The 15980-nt window shown below is 41.3% G+C and overlaps 1 protein-coding gene across 5 annotated transcripts in view; it reads right to left on the bottom strand.

Moving 5' to 3' along the window:
- ARID4B (AT-rich interaction domain 4B) overlaps positions 1-15685 on the bottom strand; it is a 127697-nt gene extending 112012 nt beyond the window's left edge. For 4 of the 5 annotated variants that reach the window (XR_010381808.1, XM_010979781.3, XM_031460827.2 and 1 more), the window contains exons 1-2: positions 15258-15685; positions 14499-14553 (exon numbers count right to left, since the gene is read on the bottom strand). Coding sequence is in view for 4 of the 5 variants with exons in the window: in XM_010979781.3 (XP_010978083.3) it covers positions 14499-14504 (6 nt within the window). In the remaining variant the exon portion in view is untranslated. The remainder of the gene's footprint in view (positions 1-14498; positions 14554-15257) is intronic. The other variant, XM_031460826.2, reaches the window with a different exon arrangement.
- Between the last annotated feature and the right edge of the window lie 295 nt (positions 15686-15980).

Below are 15980 nucleotides of genomic sequence, written 5' to 3'. Positions count from 1 at the left end.
TTCCAATAATTAGGCGCACAGGTAATAAGCACTCAGTTTATTTTATCATAATGCAGCGCACACTGACCATACTAAGTGCTTGTTCTAAACCACTAGCAATTGGTAATTTGAAGACATGTAGTAAAAGTGCCTTCTCCCTACTCTACAATATGTTACAGTTGTTTAATTTTTTGGCTCTTATAAACTAAACATAGTTTAAGTATTTTATGTCATCTTATTTAATTTATAACAAAACAATGAAATAAATATTATTCTCCTCATTTTTCATATCCTGAAAATAAGGCTCAAAGAAATAAACTGCCTAAGGTCATGCAACTGGTTAAGCGGCAGAGCACAATTTAAACCTAACCAAATCCATCCCAGTTTCCATATGATCAAGGTGATGGGGGAGGCACGCAACACACATCCTGAAACACGCACTCTTTTGCTTCTAATAGATCCCTGATGAAGTGTGACAATGAAGCGTGGTACTTGAACTTATCACCTCCATTAAAATAAGGTACCAATATTTAATTTTTTTAAAGTTAGATAATTTAAATACAGTACCACATGAACTATCAAACCCAATCATTCAGGTATCTACTTTCTAAGAAACACAGACAAAATATCTGATATATGTAGAACAAACTTTGAGAGCATAGATTTACAACTCAGGGTAGACAGAACCTTGTGAAACGGACTTTGTACTAATGCATGTAGGAAAATACATTGCTGCCCAGTATTTACCGCCTGTCATCAGAGTGTTATGGGGGCACTAGAAACAGGTAGAGAACAGTGACAGGACAAAGAGAGAAGGGCTGGAATCGGGAAAGACATCCTAGAGTCAGAGAATCCTGTCCTGCTACAGGAATCAAACCAGTAGTGACAACTCAATCTTTAGGCACATCCTGACTTCAGTCATATTCAGTAAGCAGTTATGTGTACAAAGAAATACGTGATAATGCAATCTAGAAAGAAACAATTTTTTTCCAAGCACAATAGTGAAAACCTTTCAATCACTTACTTACTTGAAACAGGTTTGTAATAAGACAGAATTAACAGGCCTCTCTCTCCATCAATAACAGCTACAAGATGTTTGCAAAGAAATGTTTTACATAGCTCACATTTTAACCTGCAGACACGAATACTAAAGAAGACATACATCTCCCCCTAAGAGTCCCTTTGGAAGGGCTTTCTCACAGCCATTTCCACTATCTACTGCTTCACTTTATGACTGGCCTCCCAGCATAATTTTGAGAGTTGAAAGATTCAAAGAAAAATTAGGCAATGACAACACTAAAAACAGCAATTCTCCAAGTTAACTTCAAAAAAGATACCATCTAGGCACATTTAAAGGAATCAATCATAAGCCACTGAGATTTAAAACTGCAATTACTCAAGGCCCTTCCTTAATTATTATTATAATATTTCTTAGAAAAATCACAAAAGTAGAAAAGTCTACTGCCTAAAAGATGTGTTGTATCTTTGAGACTAAAACAGATTCAAGCCATAAAGCAAACCAAAGTTAAGCATTCATCTATTTTATTCAACACTGTGCTATAAATTATCACTCTCCTCAACAAGCAAAGGTCTGGAAAGGCTGAATTCTAAGACAAAAACCTTTATAAGAGTCAAATAAAATGTAAACAACAGCAAAGAAGCCTCACTCTCTGGAAAGCGCCTGAGTCACCGACGTCTTGTTCTCCTTCCAGAGACAAGTTTAAGCCCAGATATTTGGACTGGAGTTTACCAAACCCACTCACACGTTACCCTGAAGACACCTGTCCCCAAGTATCAAACTAACAGATAAGATCAATCAGAAGGCATCAGTTAATATTTCTGAGTGTATTCTATGTATGGTCTGTCTGCATTAGCATGTGATTTATATTTTCATAAAACTCCTTTGTGGTAAACAGTAAATATTAATCTCATTTTACAGAAAAGTCTAAAAGGCTAAACGATTTTGCTAAACTAGAGGCTGTGGCAGGCAGAATAATGGCCTCCCCGAAGATGACTGTATCCTAATCCCCAGAATCTGTGAAACTGTTGTTACATAGCAAAAGGGAATTAAGGTTGCAGACAGAATTAAGGTTACTAATCAACTGACCCTGAAATGGGAAGATTATCCCGGATTGTTTGGATGGGCCCAGTGAAATCACCAGAGTCCTAATGTAAGTGAAAGAGGGAGGCAGGAGAGGCAGTGTCAAAGCCAGAGACATCTGCACACACTAAACTGCTGGCTTTGCAGATGGGGGAGAGACCACGAGCAGCACGCGGACAGCCTCTAGAGGTTGGAACAGACAAGGCAACGTCCTCCTCTGGAGCCTGCACAAGGAATTCAGTTCAGAGAGACCCAATGCAGACTTCTGACAACTACAACTGCGAAATAATAAGTGTGTTGTTTTAAGCCACTAGATTTGTGGCAACTTGTTACAGCAGCAATATGAAACAAATACACAGCCTAAATCTGGCACCATTCTGCAAGAATTTGCTAACTAGTTTTGTGAAGAACATTAAGTACGGAGTAGTAAACTCTAGCAATGACTTGCTGATGTAAAACCAGTGTCCCATTTAATGCCTCAAAATTCAACTTGCATACTCTTACATAACAGATTCTTGACTCCTAAAAAAAAATTACACAGCAATTAATCCTGAATTTTAAAATATCCTTTAAAAATATGACAGCAATCTACAGAAGAATAGAATCAAGTACCAACAAGTAAATAGAGAATGTTTCAAACAAGTAAACTTATAACTAAAGGAATGCCACCCAGATTGTATTAAAAAAAGTAGATACTTTTTCAGACTAGATAACCTTCCATGTTGTCACCTGCCAGTATACCTGGCGTCTAAATTCACAGGTCCAAGGGAGGGAAGGTGGTAGAGTGCATGTTTAGCGTGTATGAGGTCCTGGGTTCAATCCCCAGTATCTCCTCTAACAACAGATAAGTAAGTAAACCTAATTACCTCGTCCCACCAAAAAAAATAAAATTAAATTCACAAATGATCTCTGAAAATCTCTTCTGGCTCTATGAGCTACAGTGTTTCAACTTAAAATTACTTGTGGAAATATAACCTAATGATTCATTTTTCTCCTACTTTAAAGTATCTTCAAAGCCTTGTACTGTCTTCCTCTAATTTACAATACTGATTTACAAGCTAGTAAAGGTTCTCCCAGAAAAACTACATCCACTGTATTTTGTTTTAATACATTTTCATATAATTTCTTCTATTTTTAAGAGAACAGGATAAATTTCTCTAAAACATTTAATATCATGATGCAAATAAATTCTAGCTTTAAAACTGTTCCTTTCAAAAAAGAAAGTAGGTAAAAGGTTTCTAAACTACACTCACTATTCCAGGAAGCCATCAAAAGGTCACTAAATGGCGACAACTTTATTACTCACTTATAACTCCCAGAGAGGCGCGTGGTTCAGTTTACTAACAAGAGAGCAGATTCTGCCATCGGTTTAATGTGTGCCTGTGGGCAAATCACTCAACATCTTTGCATCTGCTTTTTCAACCATAAAAAAGGAAAAATGCTCCTGACCTGCCTCAAAGGGATGTTATAAGAAATAACTAATGATTATGAAACTTTAAAAACATAATGTGCCATTTAAAAATCTAACTATGGTGTTTAAAAATCCTTTATAAACCACATATTCTGACCCTAAGCATCTGCTGGGGTCATTGCCTTCAATAGCCTGTCCCAAATTAACCCTTCTAATAAATGCTACCAGGGATCCCAAGAACAACAATCGCTTCTTTAGAAGCAGCCATAGCCCGGGATGTTCCCTCCTCACCTCTCAAAGCTTACCTTTTAATAGCAATTCCATGCAACCAGATTTCATTCACAGTAGTGGTAATAATAATCTATAGGGTTTATGAGAGACTACTGTAAATGTTACAGATGACTGGGACTACTCACCACCTGGCAGTGCTAGATATTTAAATAAATTAACACTTACTGAATACCTGCTGAATGCTAAACACTGCTAAGCGAGGGCTCTACAAATCTGCCATAACTTAAAGCTAAAGAAACATCAGTGGTGCCCCACATAAATCATTTGGTGGTAGAGACAACAGCATACTGAATGCAAATAAAATCTTGCTGAAGGCATCACAGAAGAATGACATAGATCTGTTACATACTCATATAGGAAGATGTAAAAACAATTACAGAATAACACGTACAGTATAAGCCCATTTTTGCAAAACCAAATATAAGAAAAACACTCGCATGCAAGCGACGTGTGCAAGGAAAAAGGTATAAAAGAACTCACCCTAACCTGTTACACCAAGTTGCCAAGAGGAGGGGACACTGGGGAAGGTAATGACTTACTATTCACCATACACATTATATTTCTGAATTTTTTTTACAATTAACAGCAATCTGTATTGCTTTTATAACTTAAAACACTTTAATTTTGTATGGAATAGAACTAGTTTAGAAACATATTTCTCCAAGTTGAGGCAAAGCAAAATTAGGTGACTTAGCAAGTGTCAAAAGCCCTCTGATACCGAATAACTTTCTTTTTTTCTTTTTTTTAATTTTTTTATTTAATAGAGGTCCTGGGTTCAATCTCCAGCTAAGCATGCAGTCTAACACTGAGCTGTACCCACTTGCCCTAACACTGAACAACTTTCAACAAGGATATTCGGACAAAAAATTGAAATGGTCCTTTGATGAGGCATACTTACCAAGATAAAACTGAAAATACAAAAAGCTAAACTTTTTTAAAACTCCCAAATAGGTATAAGCCACTGTGCCTCATGTAAACTTTGACAGCAAGAGTCGCTCAAGTCTGTTCCGTTTCCTCAGCCTCCTCTAGAGCAGAGACCCTCAGGCTGGCAGGGCCCAGCACTCAGCCCCACCTGCCGGCTGCCAGGCCAGGCGAGCTTCGGGTGACTGACAGCCACATCAGGACAGCAATCTGGGCATAAGAAGAAAAAACCTTTCCCCACATAAGCAAGGCTGGAGGTGGATGACTAGAAAACAAGGCTCTCCAGTACTTCACCTAATCCAATAACAACCCTCTATCTAGGCTTGGAAGTAAAATTTACTTTTCCCTTGAAAGAATCCCGTCTGGGCAAGCCAGCAGCAAATTGAGAGGAAAAGTATCATATTTATTAAGAGAAGCTTCTGCATCAGGAAGGGCTAGAATAAATAAAGGTTTGAAATGAGAGCAAAGGGTTCTTAGAATAAAGAAATCTGGTTTTCACCTTCCACTGAAGCTTTCATAAACAGTAACAAGCTTTAACCTAAATCACAAAACTGCAACTTCTTCCCTCAACTTCCAAATCAACCTTTAAGTTAAGAGACTAGAGTCACTGTATTACCTCAAAGGCCTATTTATATTTCCCAGAGTTTGCACATTCTTTCCACAGCACTAATTAGAGCTCAGTTTAGTGAGCACTTACTATGCAGTACATCCTGTTGTTACCTTTAGTCACACCCCAGCAACCCCATGGGGTCAGCGCTACCTACCATTCCTCACTTCAGACAAGGACACCAGCCTTCTTAGAAAGCTGAAAAAAATTATCCACAACTTGATAAGCCGGAGAGTTCCAATTCAATCCCAAGCAGTATTGATGAAAGAATCCTCACTCCACCCATTTATAAAAGGGCCAGGCTTTTCCCAGAACACAGCTACCACGTACCGACTGCTCAGAACCACGCCAAGCACGGTGTAAGGCACTTTAAATGTTATCTCGCATAGTACCTACGCAACCTTGTATGGTTACCTGTTACTATCCCCATTTTGCAAAAAACTAAAACTGATGTTTACTTTCATTTCTAAAATAAATAACTTTACCCCAGCTTCAACAGCTAAGTAAAGAACTCAGAGAGACAGAACTGGGAACAAGCTCTCTCTTTCTCCAAGCCATATGCTCAGAGTCACCAAGCTACTCTGAGCACTTTAACTAAACAAAGACGGTTTTTATAGTCATTTTCAAGTATAATTCTTACTATCAGTATAAAGTGAATCTTTTCTTTAAATGCCATTTGCTCAAAGGTTTGACAGCTTATAGTCTTCACTTCTGCTGTTAAAGAAAATAATACAAAATTAGTGTGATTGTCAATGAAACTTATTAAACAGTTTTCCGTGACCGTGCTCACACACGCAACTGTGGGTGGCAGCGTCATCAGATTAGAAACAGCAGCCTGGTACTTGTCAAACCTTGACCCAGGACTTCAGATAGCCTTGAGTTAAGTCACACTGCCAAAAATGTAACTATCAGTTGGAAGAAAATGGCTTAAATAAGACACATCTACATTAAGTACCCATCTCACTGTCCCATATATACTGTATTTTTTACTATTAAAATGTGTCAAAGTACAGTATATATGGGACACATTTTAATAGTAAAAAAAACTACATACAGAATTATTATTCTCTTAACATGCTTATCGCCCACTGTGGATCAGATGCCCCCGAGGAAACACAGCTGTCACCCAGATTTGGGTGACGTGGCGATCAACGTATTAATTGACTGCTAAATTTATAATTTAAAAATGATAGATTCAAAACATGGTAAACTGACTATACTTCAATAAACATATATATATACAGAAAAAAAAGAAGAAAAAGTGATGGTACACTACTTTCTGTAAGATTTTCTTCCTTTAAGTCATATTAATGGCCCAGAGACTTCGACTCTACCACCTGACTGCCGACACCGTACTAAGCTGGAAAGACCCAGCAGACAGGGTAATGCAGAATTGTACACTTATCTCCAACGTAAATTCAGTACATCTAGTTATTCACAGATAGATACTACCCTCAGAGTAAGACAAGCATTGTTTTAAAACTTTCTTTTTTGCCTCTTTTATTTTGTCCCTTACTCCTATTAACCAGCCTAAAACATGACCCTTAGTACACAAGGTAAACATGAAGATTGTAACTCTGTAAACTGACCCTAACAGATCTGCCTTTTACTTTCTAGTAAACTGTTTACATGCTTTTATAAATTCATTTTTCCTTCCCAAACTTACAAGCTGTCTCCAATCTTGGTATGAAAATAACCAGACTTCTAGAAACATGTATCTTTCATGGAAAACCTGAATGTCAAGATGTCCTGCACTCCTTAAAGAGCAGAAAAATAATACTTTTTATAACAAAAGCTCTCTCTTAAAGTTAAGTTAAACACACTGATTAGTGTTTAAGTAGTTTAAGAGGTAACAAATATACTTTCTTATTTTGATGTAAAATAATTAAATGAAAATATTTCACTCATCTTGGGAACAAAAGCTAGTTATTTACAGCTTACGTTTCATTCATTGTCCATTAAGTTTAAAGGAGGCCCAATTGAAAAGAAATAAATAATGGCACATTTTCTTTACTATTTTCTGTTATCTTTTATATTCAAATTAAGTTACAAGCTAAAAATGATGCTTTGCACTTAGGTAATCAATACAAATTTGAAATAATTCTATTTGTAGTATATGCCTTACCAAAATCCACACCTTCTAGAATCTGCAACATATAAACAGCAAAAAGATTTTGATCCTTTTTGACCCACAGATGACTGTGGTGACATCTAACACAGAAGACTAGTGCATGCTTCCCATGAATGTACAAACACCTTCGTTCTGTGACACTAGAATGAAGGCAGCGGCAGTCCTGCTTTTAAACAATTCATCAAAAATGAAGGTTTGCAACTCTTTTAAATTTCAATTACTAAAAAATTAATAGTTGACTCTTGAACAACCCTGGGGTTGGGGGCGCAGCTGAAAATCCCCTTACAACTTTAAAGCTGGCCTTCTGTATCTGCAGTTCCATATTCTTGGATTCAGCCAACCACGGATTCTGTACGACTGTAGAATTTACTGAAAAAAATCCTTGGAGCTAAGCAGTTCCAACCTGTGCTGTTCAAGGGTCCACTATACAGAGTATCTGTATTTTGTTTACAACCCACGTTCCACAGAGCAATATACCAGTTAGCATTTTTCATAAATGTAAAATATATTTTATAAATATATTTAATGTATTAAAGTATGAATATTTATTTCCAAAATTTATGTAGCCCTAACTTCATCATAAATCCCAGTTTTCCAGTTATTCAGCCAAAAAAATCTTAGTGTCCTCCTTGACTTTCGTCTACATTCAGTCTGACAGGAACTGGCTCTACCTTCAGACGACATCCAGAATCTGACCACCCCACACTCCCGCCGTGGCAGCCGCCACCCTTTATTAACACAGCTTCTGCACCAGCCAGCTTCTATCTGGCAGACACGCCTGCAGCCTGTCTCTAACACAGCAGTCAGTGATCCTTTAAAAATACAATGAAATAAAAATAAAAATACAATGAAAATTTGCCACTCTCTAATGAGACCACATCGCTCTGCTATTCATACCCCACAGTTGCTCTCGATTTTTATCAGCGTGAAAGCCAAAATCCTTACAAGGGCCCTCAAGTTCCTAAGTGGTCTGATATCTTCTGCACCCTCCACCTGCATCCCCTTTAACTGGCTGACCCCACCCACCCACTCCCGTTCTCTTCCTTCCTTCCTCCACCCTGCCACCCCACCTCTGTGCAGTCCTCTGAGGCCACGTGTCTAAGTCCTTCACATCCTTCCCCGCAGTGCCTGCTGGACCACGCAGCAGTGCTGCAACCTGCCGCCCGCCTGCCCCATCTCCCCTCTTCCTTCCCCACCACTGATCACCTAACAACTTAGGCATCTACTTATTATGTTTATTCTTATTGGTCTGTCCCCCACCTAGCACGTGTCAACTAAATGCTGAATGAATTTTGAAAATGTACCACTCCTTGTGGTCACTTGCCACAACACAAAATACTTGAAGTTAAACACTCGGCTCCCACCCACAGGCAGTGGTACCCCAAAAACTGAAAGGTTCACTCCTAAGACCCCCTCAAAATTGGAAATATCTGTTCACACAAAAGCTTGTAAACAAATGTTCATAGCAGCATTATTCATAAAAAGCAAAAAGTAGAAATAACCCACATGTCCAACAGCTAATAAATGGATTAACAAATGTGGTATATCCATAAAATGGAGTATCATTGAGCAATAAAAGGAATGAAGTACTGACATGCTACAAAATGTATGAACCTTGAAAATATTATGCTAAGTGAAAGAAGTCAAACACAAAAGGCCACATATGGTAGATTCTGTGGCTAGTAAATGCCCAGAACTGGCAGCTCCTTAGCAAGTAGATCAGTGACTGCCAGGGGAGGGAGAGGCAAAGGGAGAACAGGGGGTGATTATGGGTAACAGGGCTTCTTTGGGGGAAGACGGAAATGTTCTGGAGTTAGACAGTAGTGACTGATACACATCTTGTGAAACTACTAAGTACTGAATTGCACACTGAAAAGTGTGAATTTTATCTGATTTCCTAAAATTAAAAAAAAAAAAACATGAAAAGGATTGCTCAGCTCAGTGTTCACTGCTCACTACAGGGAGGGCTAAGAGTGGGGAACTTCTTGGCTGTACTCAATTCCAAGTATTCTGTCCACCAACTAATTACAGCAAAAAGATTTTATTTAAAAGGGGCTGGGGTGGGGGCAGGGGCAGAAGCAGCAGGCAGACCTTCCCCTCACATCCAATCCATTCAAATCCTACACCCCCACCTTGAATACGACCGACTCTCCCAGCTGGGCCACCAGCAACTCTCCCTGGCAGCAACCTGCACTGACCCCCCTCCCCCACGCCGGCTCCCCCAGCCCACGCTCTACAGCCACTTCACTCTTACTCAAGACCCTTCATTGACTTCCTGGCACACTCAGATTTTACTTAAAGTCCTTACCACAGCCCATGAGGCCCTACACTGTACTGGCCTTGTGACCTCTTCAGCCTCATCTCCTCCCACTCCAGCCCCAAAGGCTGCCTTCCTGTTTCTTAAATATGCCGAGGTCCAGCAGGCCAATCTAATCTAAAATAACAATGCTCCTTAACCCTAACTCCTCATCCGGATTCTGTTTTATTTCTCTTTATAGCATATATCACATTTTTTTTGGTCTGGTGCCTGTCCACCCTAATACAGTTGACCCTCGAACAACGTAGGGTTAAGGTCAGGGGCACTGACCCCCCTGTGCAGTGGAAAATTCGTGTACAACTTCTGACTCTTCCAAAACTTAACGACTCATAGCTCAATGTTGACCCAAAGCCTTATCAGTAACACAAACACAGGTCAATCCTAACAGTCGACTAACAGATTTCGTATATGTATTATATTCTGTATTCTTACAATAAAGTAAGCTAGAGAAAAGAAAATATTATTAAAATCATAAGAAAGAGAAAATACATTTACAGAACTTACATGTATTTACTGAAAAAAAGTCCATGTCTAAGTGGAACTGTGCAGCTCAAATCCATGTGGTTCAAAGGTCAACTGTAGACAGTAAGGTCCACAAGTGTGAGAACGCGTGTTCACTACTGTGGCCTCAGTACCAAGAACCACGTCTGGCACAAGGAAAGCATGCAACATCTCTTTAAGGACTGAATTTACAAGCTGAGTTAACAAAAACATGTTCGTCAGTGAACTATGTACTCATACAGCACACTTTTTAAAATTACAATAAGCGAAGAATCAGAAATTTGGACAGAAAACAAATCAGTATGTTACAGAAGTACCTGTTCATCAAAAAGACCACAAATTTATAGCAAAGAATACACTTGCCATGTATGGATCTAAATCTCTTGGAATATCATCTATTAGGTTAACATTCACATTGGATTAACCATGCCTCTGACTCCTCATCCTACCTGCTCTCTTAGTCCCACATCTTAATTAGTAGGTCCACTTGGATGTGGACCTCCTATAGGTGCCTTAAATAAGCAAAACCTCATTCATGTTTAGTCCAACGACAACAGGATTCAAGTGACAGTTGTATCTCTCCTGTGAAACCTCGGTCTTCCTCCTATATCCCAGGGCGACTTACTAGTCCTGAACTCTGCTTCCTAGGTATCGCAGATCTAGTCCCTCGGTTCCACTCCCATAGCATTACTTCAAGCCCTATTCACTTCTCACTTCGGCTTACCACATGGAATCTCCAGACTTTCCATTCAGATCCCCCTTTCGATGTACTCACTGTAACACTACCAAAGTGATCTGTCTGCAGTACAAACCCAGCATCTCTGCCTTCGGTGGTTCCATGAAGCCTTCCAAAAAATTCTCAACTCCCTAACTTAACTTCATCCCTCATCACTGCCCTCCTATTTCCACACTAAATGCATCACGCTTTAAGTTAATCCAGCCACACTGTACTACTTACAGTTTCCAGACACATCATCTTGTTTTTTTCCCTTTATTTTCCAATATGTTGCTCCCTCTCTGAAACACTCTTTTCTACTCCTCCTTGCCTAGCCAGAGCTTAAGCTCTCAGCTGAGATGCCAGTTCCACCGGAGCACTTTCCATGGCTCTCTGCTTTAGATGTCCTCTTCTGTCCTCCCACTGCACTTACCACAAACACTGCATGTTGCAAAAAAAAAAAAATAGCCTTATAATTCAATATGTGCTGTTCGCTTTATTTTTCTGTCTTCTACTAAATTGTGAGCTCCCTGAGAGCAGGTCTGCTCACATATTTATCTTCAATCCACACTGCCTGACACAAGGAAAGGGTAGTTGTTATATGACTGATTTACAAAAGGAGGGAGGAAGTAAGGGAGATGGGGAGAGGGAGGGAGAGGGAGCCAGAGAGAGGAAAGGGAGAAGGAAGGGGGGAAGGAAGGGGAGAGGGACTGAGAACAGGCACACAAGCAAAGGACATTAAAAAAGGCATCTGAAATCAATCCAGTATTTTCATGTGGCCTCAGCCAGCGATTACTGAAGAGAGAATGGTACATCGGACAAAGCCCATCTCCCCAGATCTAAGTACCACCATCTAAATCACCTCATCTCTTAAGATTCTGCAAAGTCCAGTCTATCAAGCCCATTTCCACTTGAAAATTTACTGTAGCGTAATGAGACATTAATAACATGCACGATATAAAAGCAAAACAAAAAGTTTCAGTTAGAAAAAAAGTAGGAAATGAATTTGACATAATTAAGTCTTAGTATTATTTCTAAACTTTAATAACCCATCATTTCCTGATACTGTGCAATCACTGACTTCAAAAGGTTTATCAAAAGTATGAAAAATAAATCCAACATAACACCAACATTATGATCTAGCTTAAAACACAAAACTGCTTTTATGTTACAGTCATATTTCTCAAAAAACACTAGGTAAAAATATCACATGATAGAGTATACTAGTCAGGAAAGGGGCTTTATTTACTTAAATACATTCCTGAAGGTAGTGCCACAGGAAAATTGCTTCTAAAACATACGGCACTTAAAAAATGATATACACATTTTTCTTCGTTTTGGGACTTTAAAGCAACAACCAAAAATGTATTACTACACACTTTTTCAATTACTTCAATACACTGCCTCTTAATAAAATTTAAATTTCTGACTAATAGGAATAGATAATACAAACTTAAAAGCTTGCTTCAAAGTACAAATCTGGTAAGATACGATGATTGGCATGAATCCTTCTAAAGCTCCGTTGTCACAATACAGAAATTGGAAACACACAAAAAGAGAAATTTAAGCCCAATATAATCAACATTACATACTTTTTGAATGGTGATTTTGTTTTAACAAAATACCAATCATGGGCAGCCTCTCAACTTTTACCACGTAAAAAATTAAGCTGTAAGAAATAAGCTAAGATTTTAGCTTCCCAAAGAGAGGACTTAACTATACTTATAAAAACATGAAGTTCTTCTTGTATAAAATTAGAAGATTGTTTTAATAATTCTTTCCCTTTAAAATTACTAGTAACTATTTTTAAAGGCAGCAATAATGGAAATGCTGAGGACTTAAAATTAGTAGTTCTAAAATAATACCAAAAAATTTGCATTTGCCTAATACTATGAAACTTTCAAGGCTAAAGTTTCCAACGTACTTTCATTTTTTTAAACAGATACGTTAAAAAAAAAAAAAAGACATGAAAGGAAGAGAGAAAAGAAAAGAAAGTTTAAAATCTAGAAGACCTTCAACTTACAACATTTCTTTTCACCAAATACTAACAGAGTACCCAAGATGTGCCAGGCACTACCCTGGGAACTGTGACAGATTACAACATTTATTCAAAACTAAAACTTGTATTATTCACCTTCTGAATGTTTTATATTTCAATCCAACATTTTTCTTAAGAAATTCTCATCCAACACCAGAGAAGATATATTTTCCTAATAAATTTGTCACCGTTTCACACGGGTCACAGAAGTTGCAGCTAGCATCCGTGACTAACAAAAGGAATTCATTTCTGAAATATCACTAATTATTTTTTCATTTACATGAAAGTGAAAGTCATTCAGCAGATATAAACTGCTTCAGAGTTTATAGCACCCCAAACTCAAAAAGAAAAAAAAAACTGGACTAAATCTAATTACTGTGTATAGCTGATAAATATTTAAGTAGTCATGGCTTTCACTTTCTACCATAAACACAAACATTACGAACTTTATTTAGATGCAGTACCATAAAATCAGTCCTGATTCTGAAGAGAAGCAAAGTAAATTTTTTAAAAATAGTTCAAATAAACTGTCAAAAGTAGATGAAATTTGCATTTTTACATTCTAGCTGTTGCAATTCTTCACTTGTGATTACATACACCCTTTCAAACACTTCTGAATTTGTAATGGATGAAAAAATATCTGCTAATCTCTAAGTTCCACCAGTTGAATCAGACATTTCCGATAGCTAAGGTTTTTCATCCTAAAGTGCATTAAAAAATATGACAGCATTCAATTACACATTCTCTAAAGTGAAAAAACCACCTGTACTTTTATGACCATAATTTCTTCCACCATTTAAGCAAATTGTACTTTTTAGACAATATCCTCCATTCGGTTCACGTGCTTACATTTAAGAGGAACCTGGCCATCGGCTTTTCACATGGATTTTATCACAATGCGATACAGCATCTGATAATTCACAGACCAAATGGATCGGTAAAGGAGAATAAACCACAGAATCCTAAATCCCTGCAAATACAAGACACAACTGCTATCTCTGAGTTGTGCAAAGACCACCAAAATTTTCTCTTTAAAAACCTTACGATTAAGATTATGCTGGATTTCGCTCGTCAGATAGGTCTGCGAAAAATTCACGGTACTGCACGCATCGCAGGACAAATTAGATTTTCTTTCATCCAGCGTAACAGATAGAACCACAATACAGTTCAGTTTCTCGAGTCAGATTACTTGACCTGCTTTTCAAACACTTGAATTCGTGCAGTTATTCCTAACACCCCCCTGCAAAAAGAGACGTTCTCTATGGGAAAACTGTCCTCGGTGAGATACCCTGTAACCGGCTCCAACTCGGCAGCGAAGCCCACCGACTCCCGCGCCAGCTGACCCCCGGCCCCGGGAAGAGCTCGGGCCCCAGCCCCCGCACACACCTCTCTCGGCGGAACTCGGGGGCCCCACGCGTGACTGCGATCAGACCCTACTTCCTTAATTCCCTAAGCCCCGGGGTTCCTTTTCTGGAGGTGAGCCTACCTTCATGGTGATTCCGGGACCGCGATCCCCTGGAAAACACCGGGTTCACCTGCACCTGGAGGAGAAACAAAAGACACCCAGTCAGCGCCACCGGCACCCCCTGCGCCGGCGCCGATGGGGGACCCCAAAAAGGGCCCAAGGAAGCGTCGGCACCGACCCCGAACGCAGACTCGGGGCTCCCGGGCCTCGCCACCCCTCACACGCAGCCGCCCACACAGCTCCAGGCTCGGCTTCCCCATTGTCGGGACCGACGGAGTTTCCCGTCCCCGACGATGACGCCATTTCTGTCAGAGAAGAAACTCACAAGCCGCCCGGGGTCCGGCGCGGGGCCGCCTGCTCCCTCCCCCGCCGGCCTCCCGCTCCAAGGGGCCGCGCACCGCGTCCGAGCCGAGCAGGCTGCGCCTCGTTCGGGGCCCGGCGGCCTGACCCGCCGCGCAGCCTTTGCCCACGGCCCGGTCTGAGGCGGAGACCCACAAGTGGCCGCGGGGCCGGGAGGCGGCAGCCCCCCCGACACCGGCCCGGGCCCCCCACCGCGGCCGCCGGGCGCTAAAGCGCTGAGTGTGCGGCCGCTGGGCTGGGGGGGCAATCGGACTCGGCGACTGCAGCGGAGAGCGGGCGGGGGCCCCCGGAGGCCGCGGCCCCGAATTCGGGCGCCCGCGGAGACCACCACCGCCATCTGCCCCTGCCCCTCGGCCGGGCCCAGGGACTCCCCCCAAAGACCCCCTGACGAGACCGCGAAGCCCCAGAAAACATCCCTACCTTCCTGGGAGGCGAGCTCTGACCCTGGCACGTCCTGAGTCCCCTCCCCGGCTCCCCCCCAAAACCAGCAGGCCCGGGGGAGAGATGGGGGAAGAAGGGCGGCGGGTCCAGCGGTTGCTGAGGCTGAAACTCCGACTCCTCCTCCTCCCGCGGCGGCGACTGGTACCTTTGTTTGGCGGCCGCTCGGGCTCCCTCGCTGGGGGGAGGGGGGACGACGAAAAATCCCTCCCGGACTGGAGGTCCGGGCCCCCAGTCGCGCTGCCCTCCAGAGGACGGCGGCGACGGACCCTCTGCGGCTCCCTCCAGGCAAAGGTCCAGGCGGTGGCCGTGGCGGCGGCAAGCTTAAGCTCAAGAGTCTCCCTCCGCTCCAGCACCCGAGCTCCTCACTCCGGACTCGACTGACGGGCAAACATCGCTTCCCCCCCCACCCCAAGTCCCCCCTTCCCTTCTCTCTCCCCTCCCCTAGATTTTTTCCCCTCCCCTACCTCTTTCCCGGATGGCCTCTTAGACGACCTCCGATTGGCTAGGCTTCTTTAGAACCCGCCTATTCCCTGCTCCTATTGGTCATCGGGATACAAACAACGACGCCATTTTCCCACCAGTTCTATGGAAACAGAAAGTTACGCCCCAAAGCTTCCCGGGAAATGTAGTCCAGCCTCTGGGGTCACTGCGCCAGGTCTTGCACAGAAGAACTGCAAGGCCCGCCATGCCCCGCGCCTACGT

The sequence above is a fragment of the Camelus dromedarius genome, chromosome 8 (assembly GCF_036321535.1).
Source record: "Camelus dromedarius isolate mCamDro1 chromosome 8, mCamDro1.pat, whole genome shotgun sequence".
Classification (NCBI taxonomy): domain Eukaryota; kingdom Metazoa; phylum Chordata; class Mammalia; order Artiodactyla; family Camelidae; genus Camelus; species Camelus dromedarius.
Note: the sequence above shows the minus strand (reverse complement) of the source record. Positions and strands in the feature narration are given on the sequence as shown.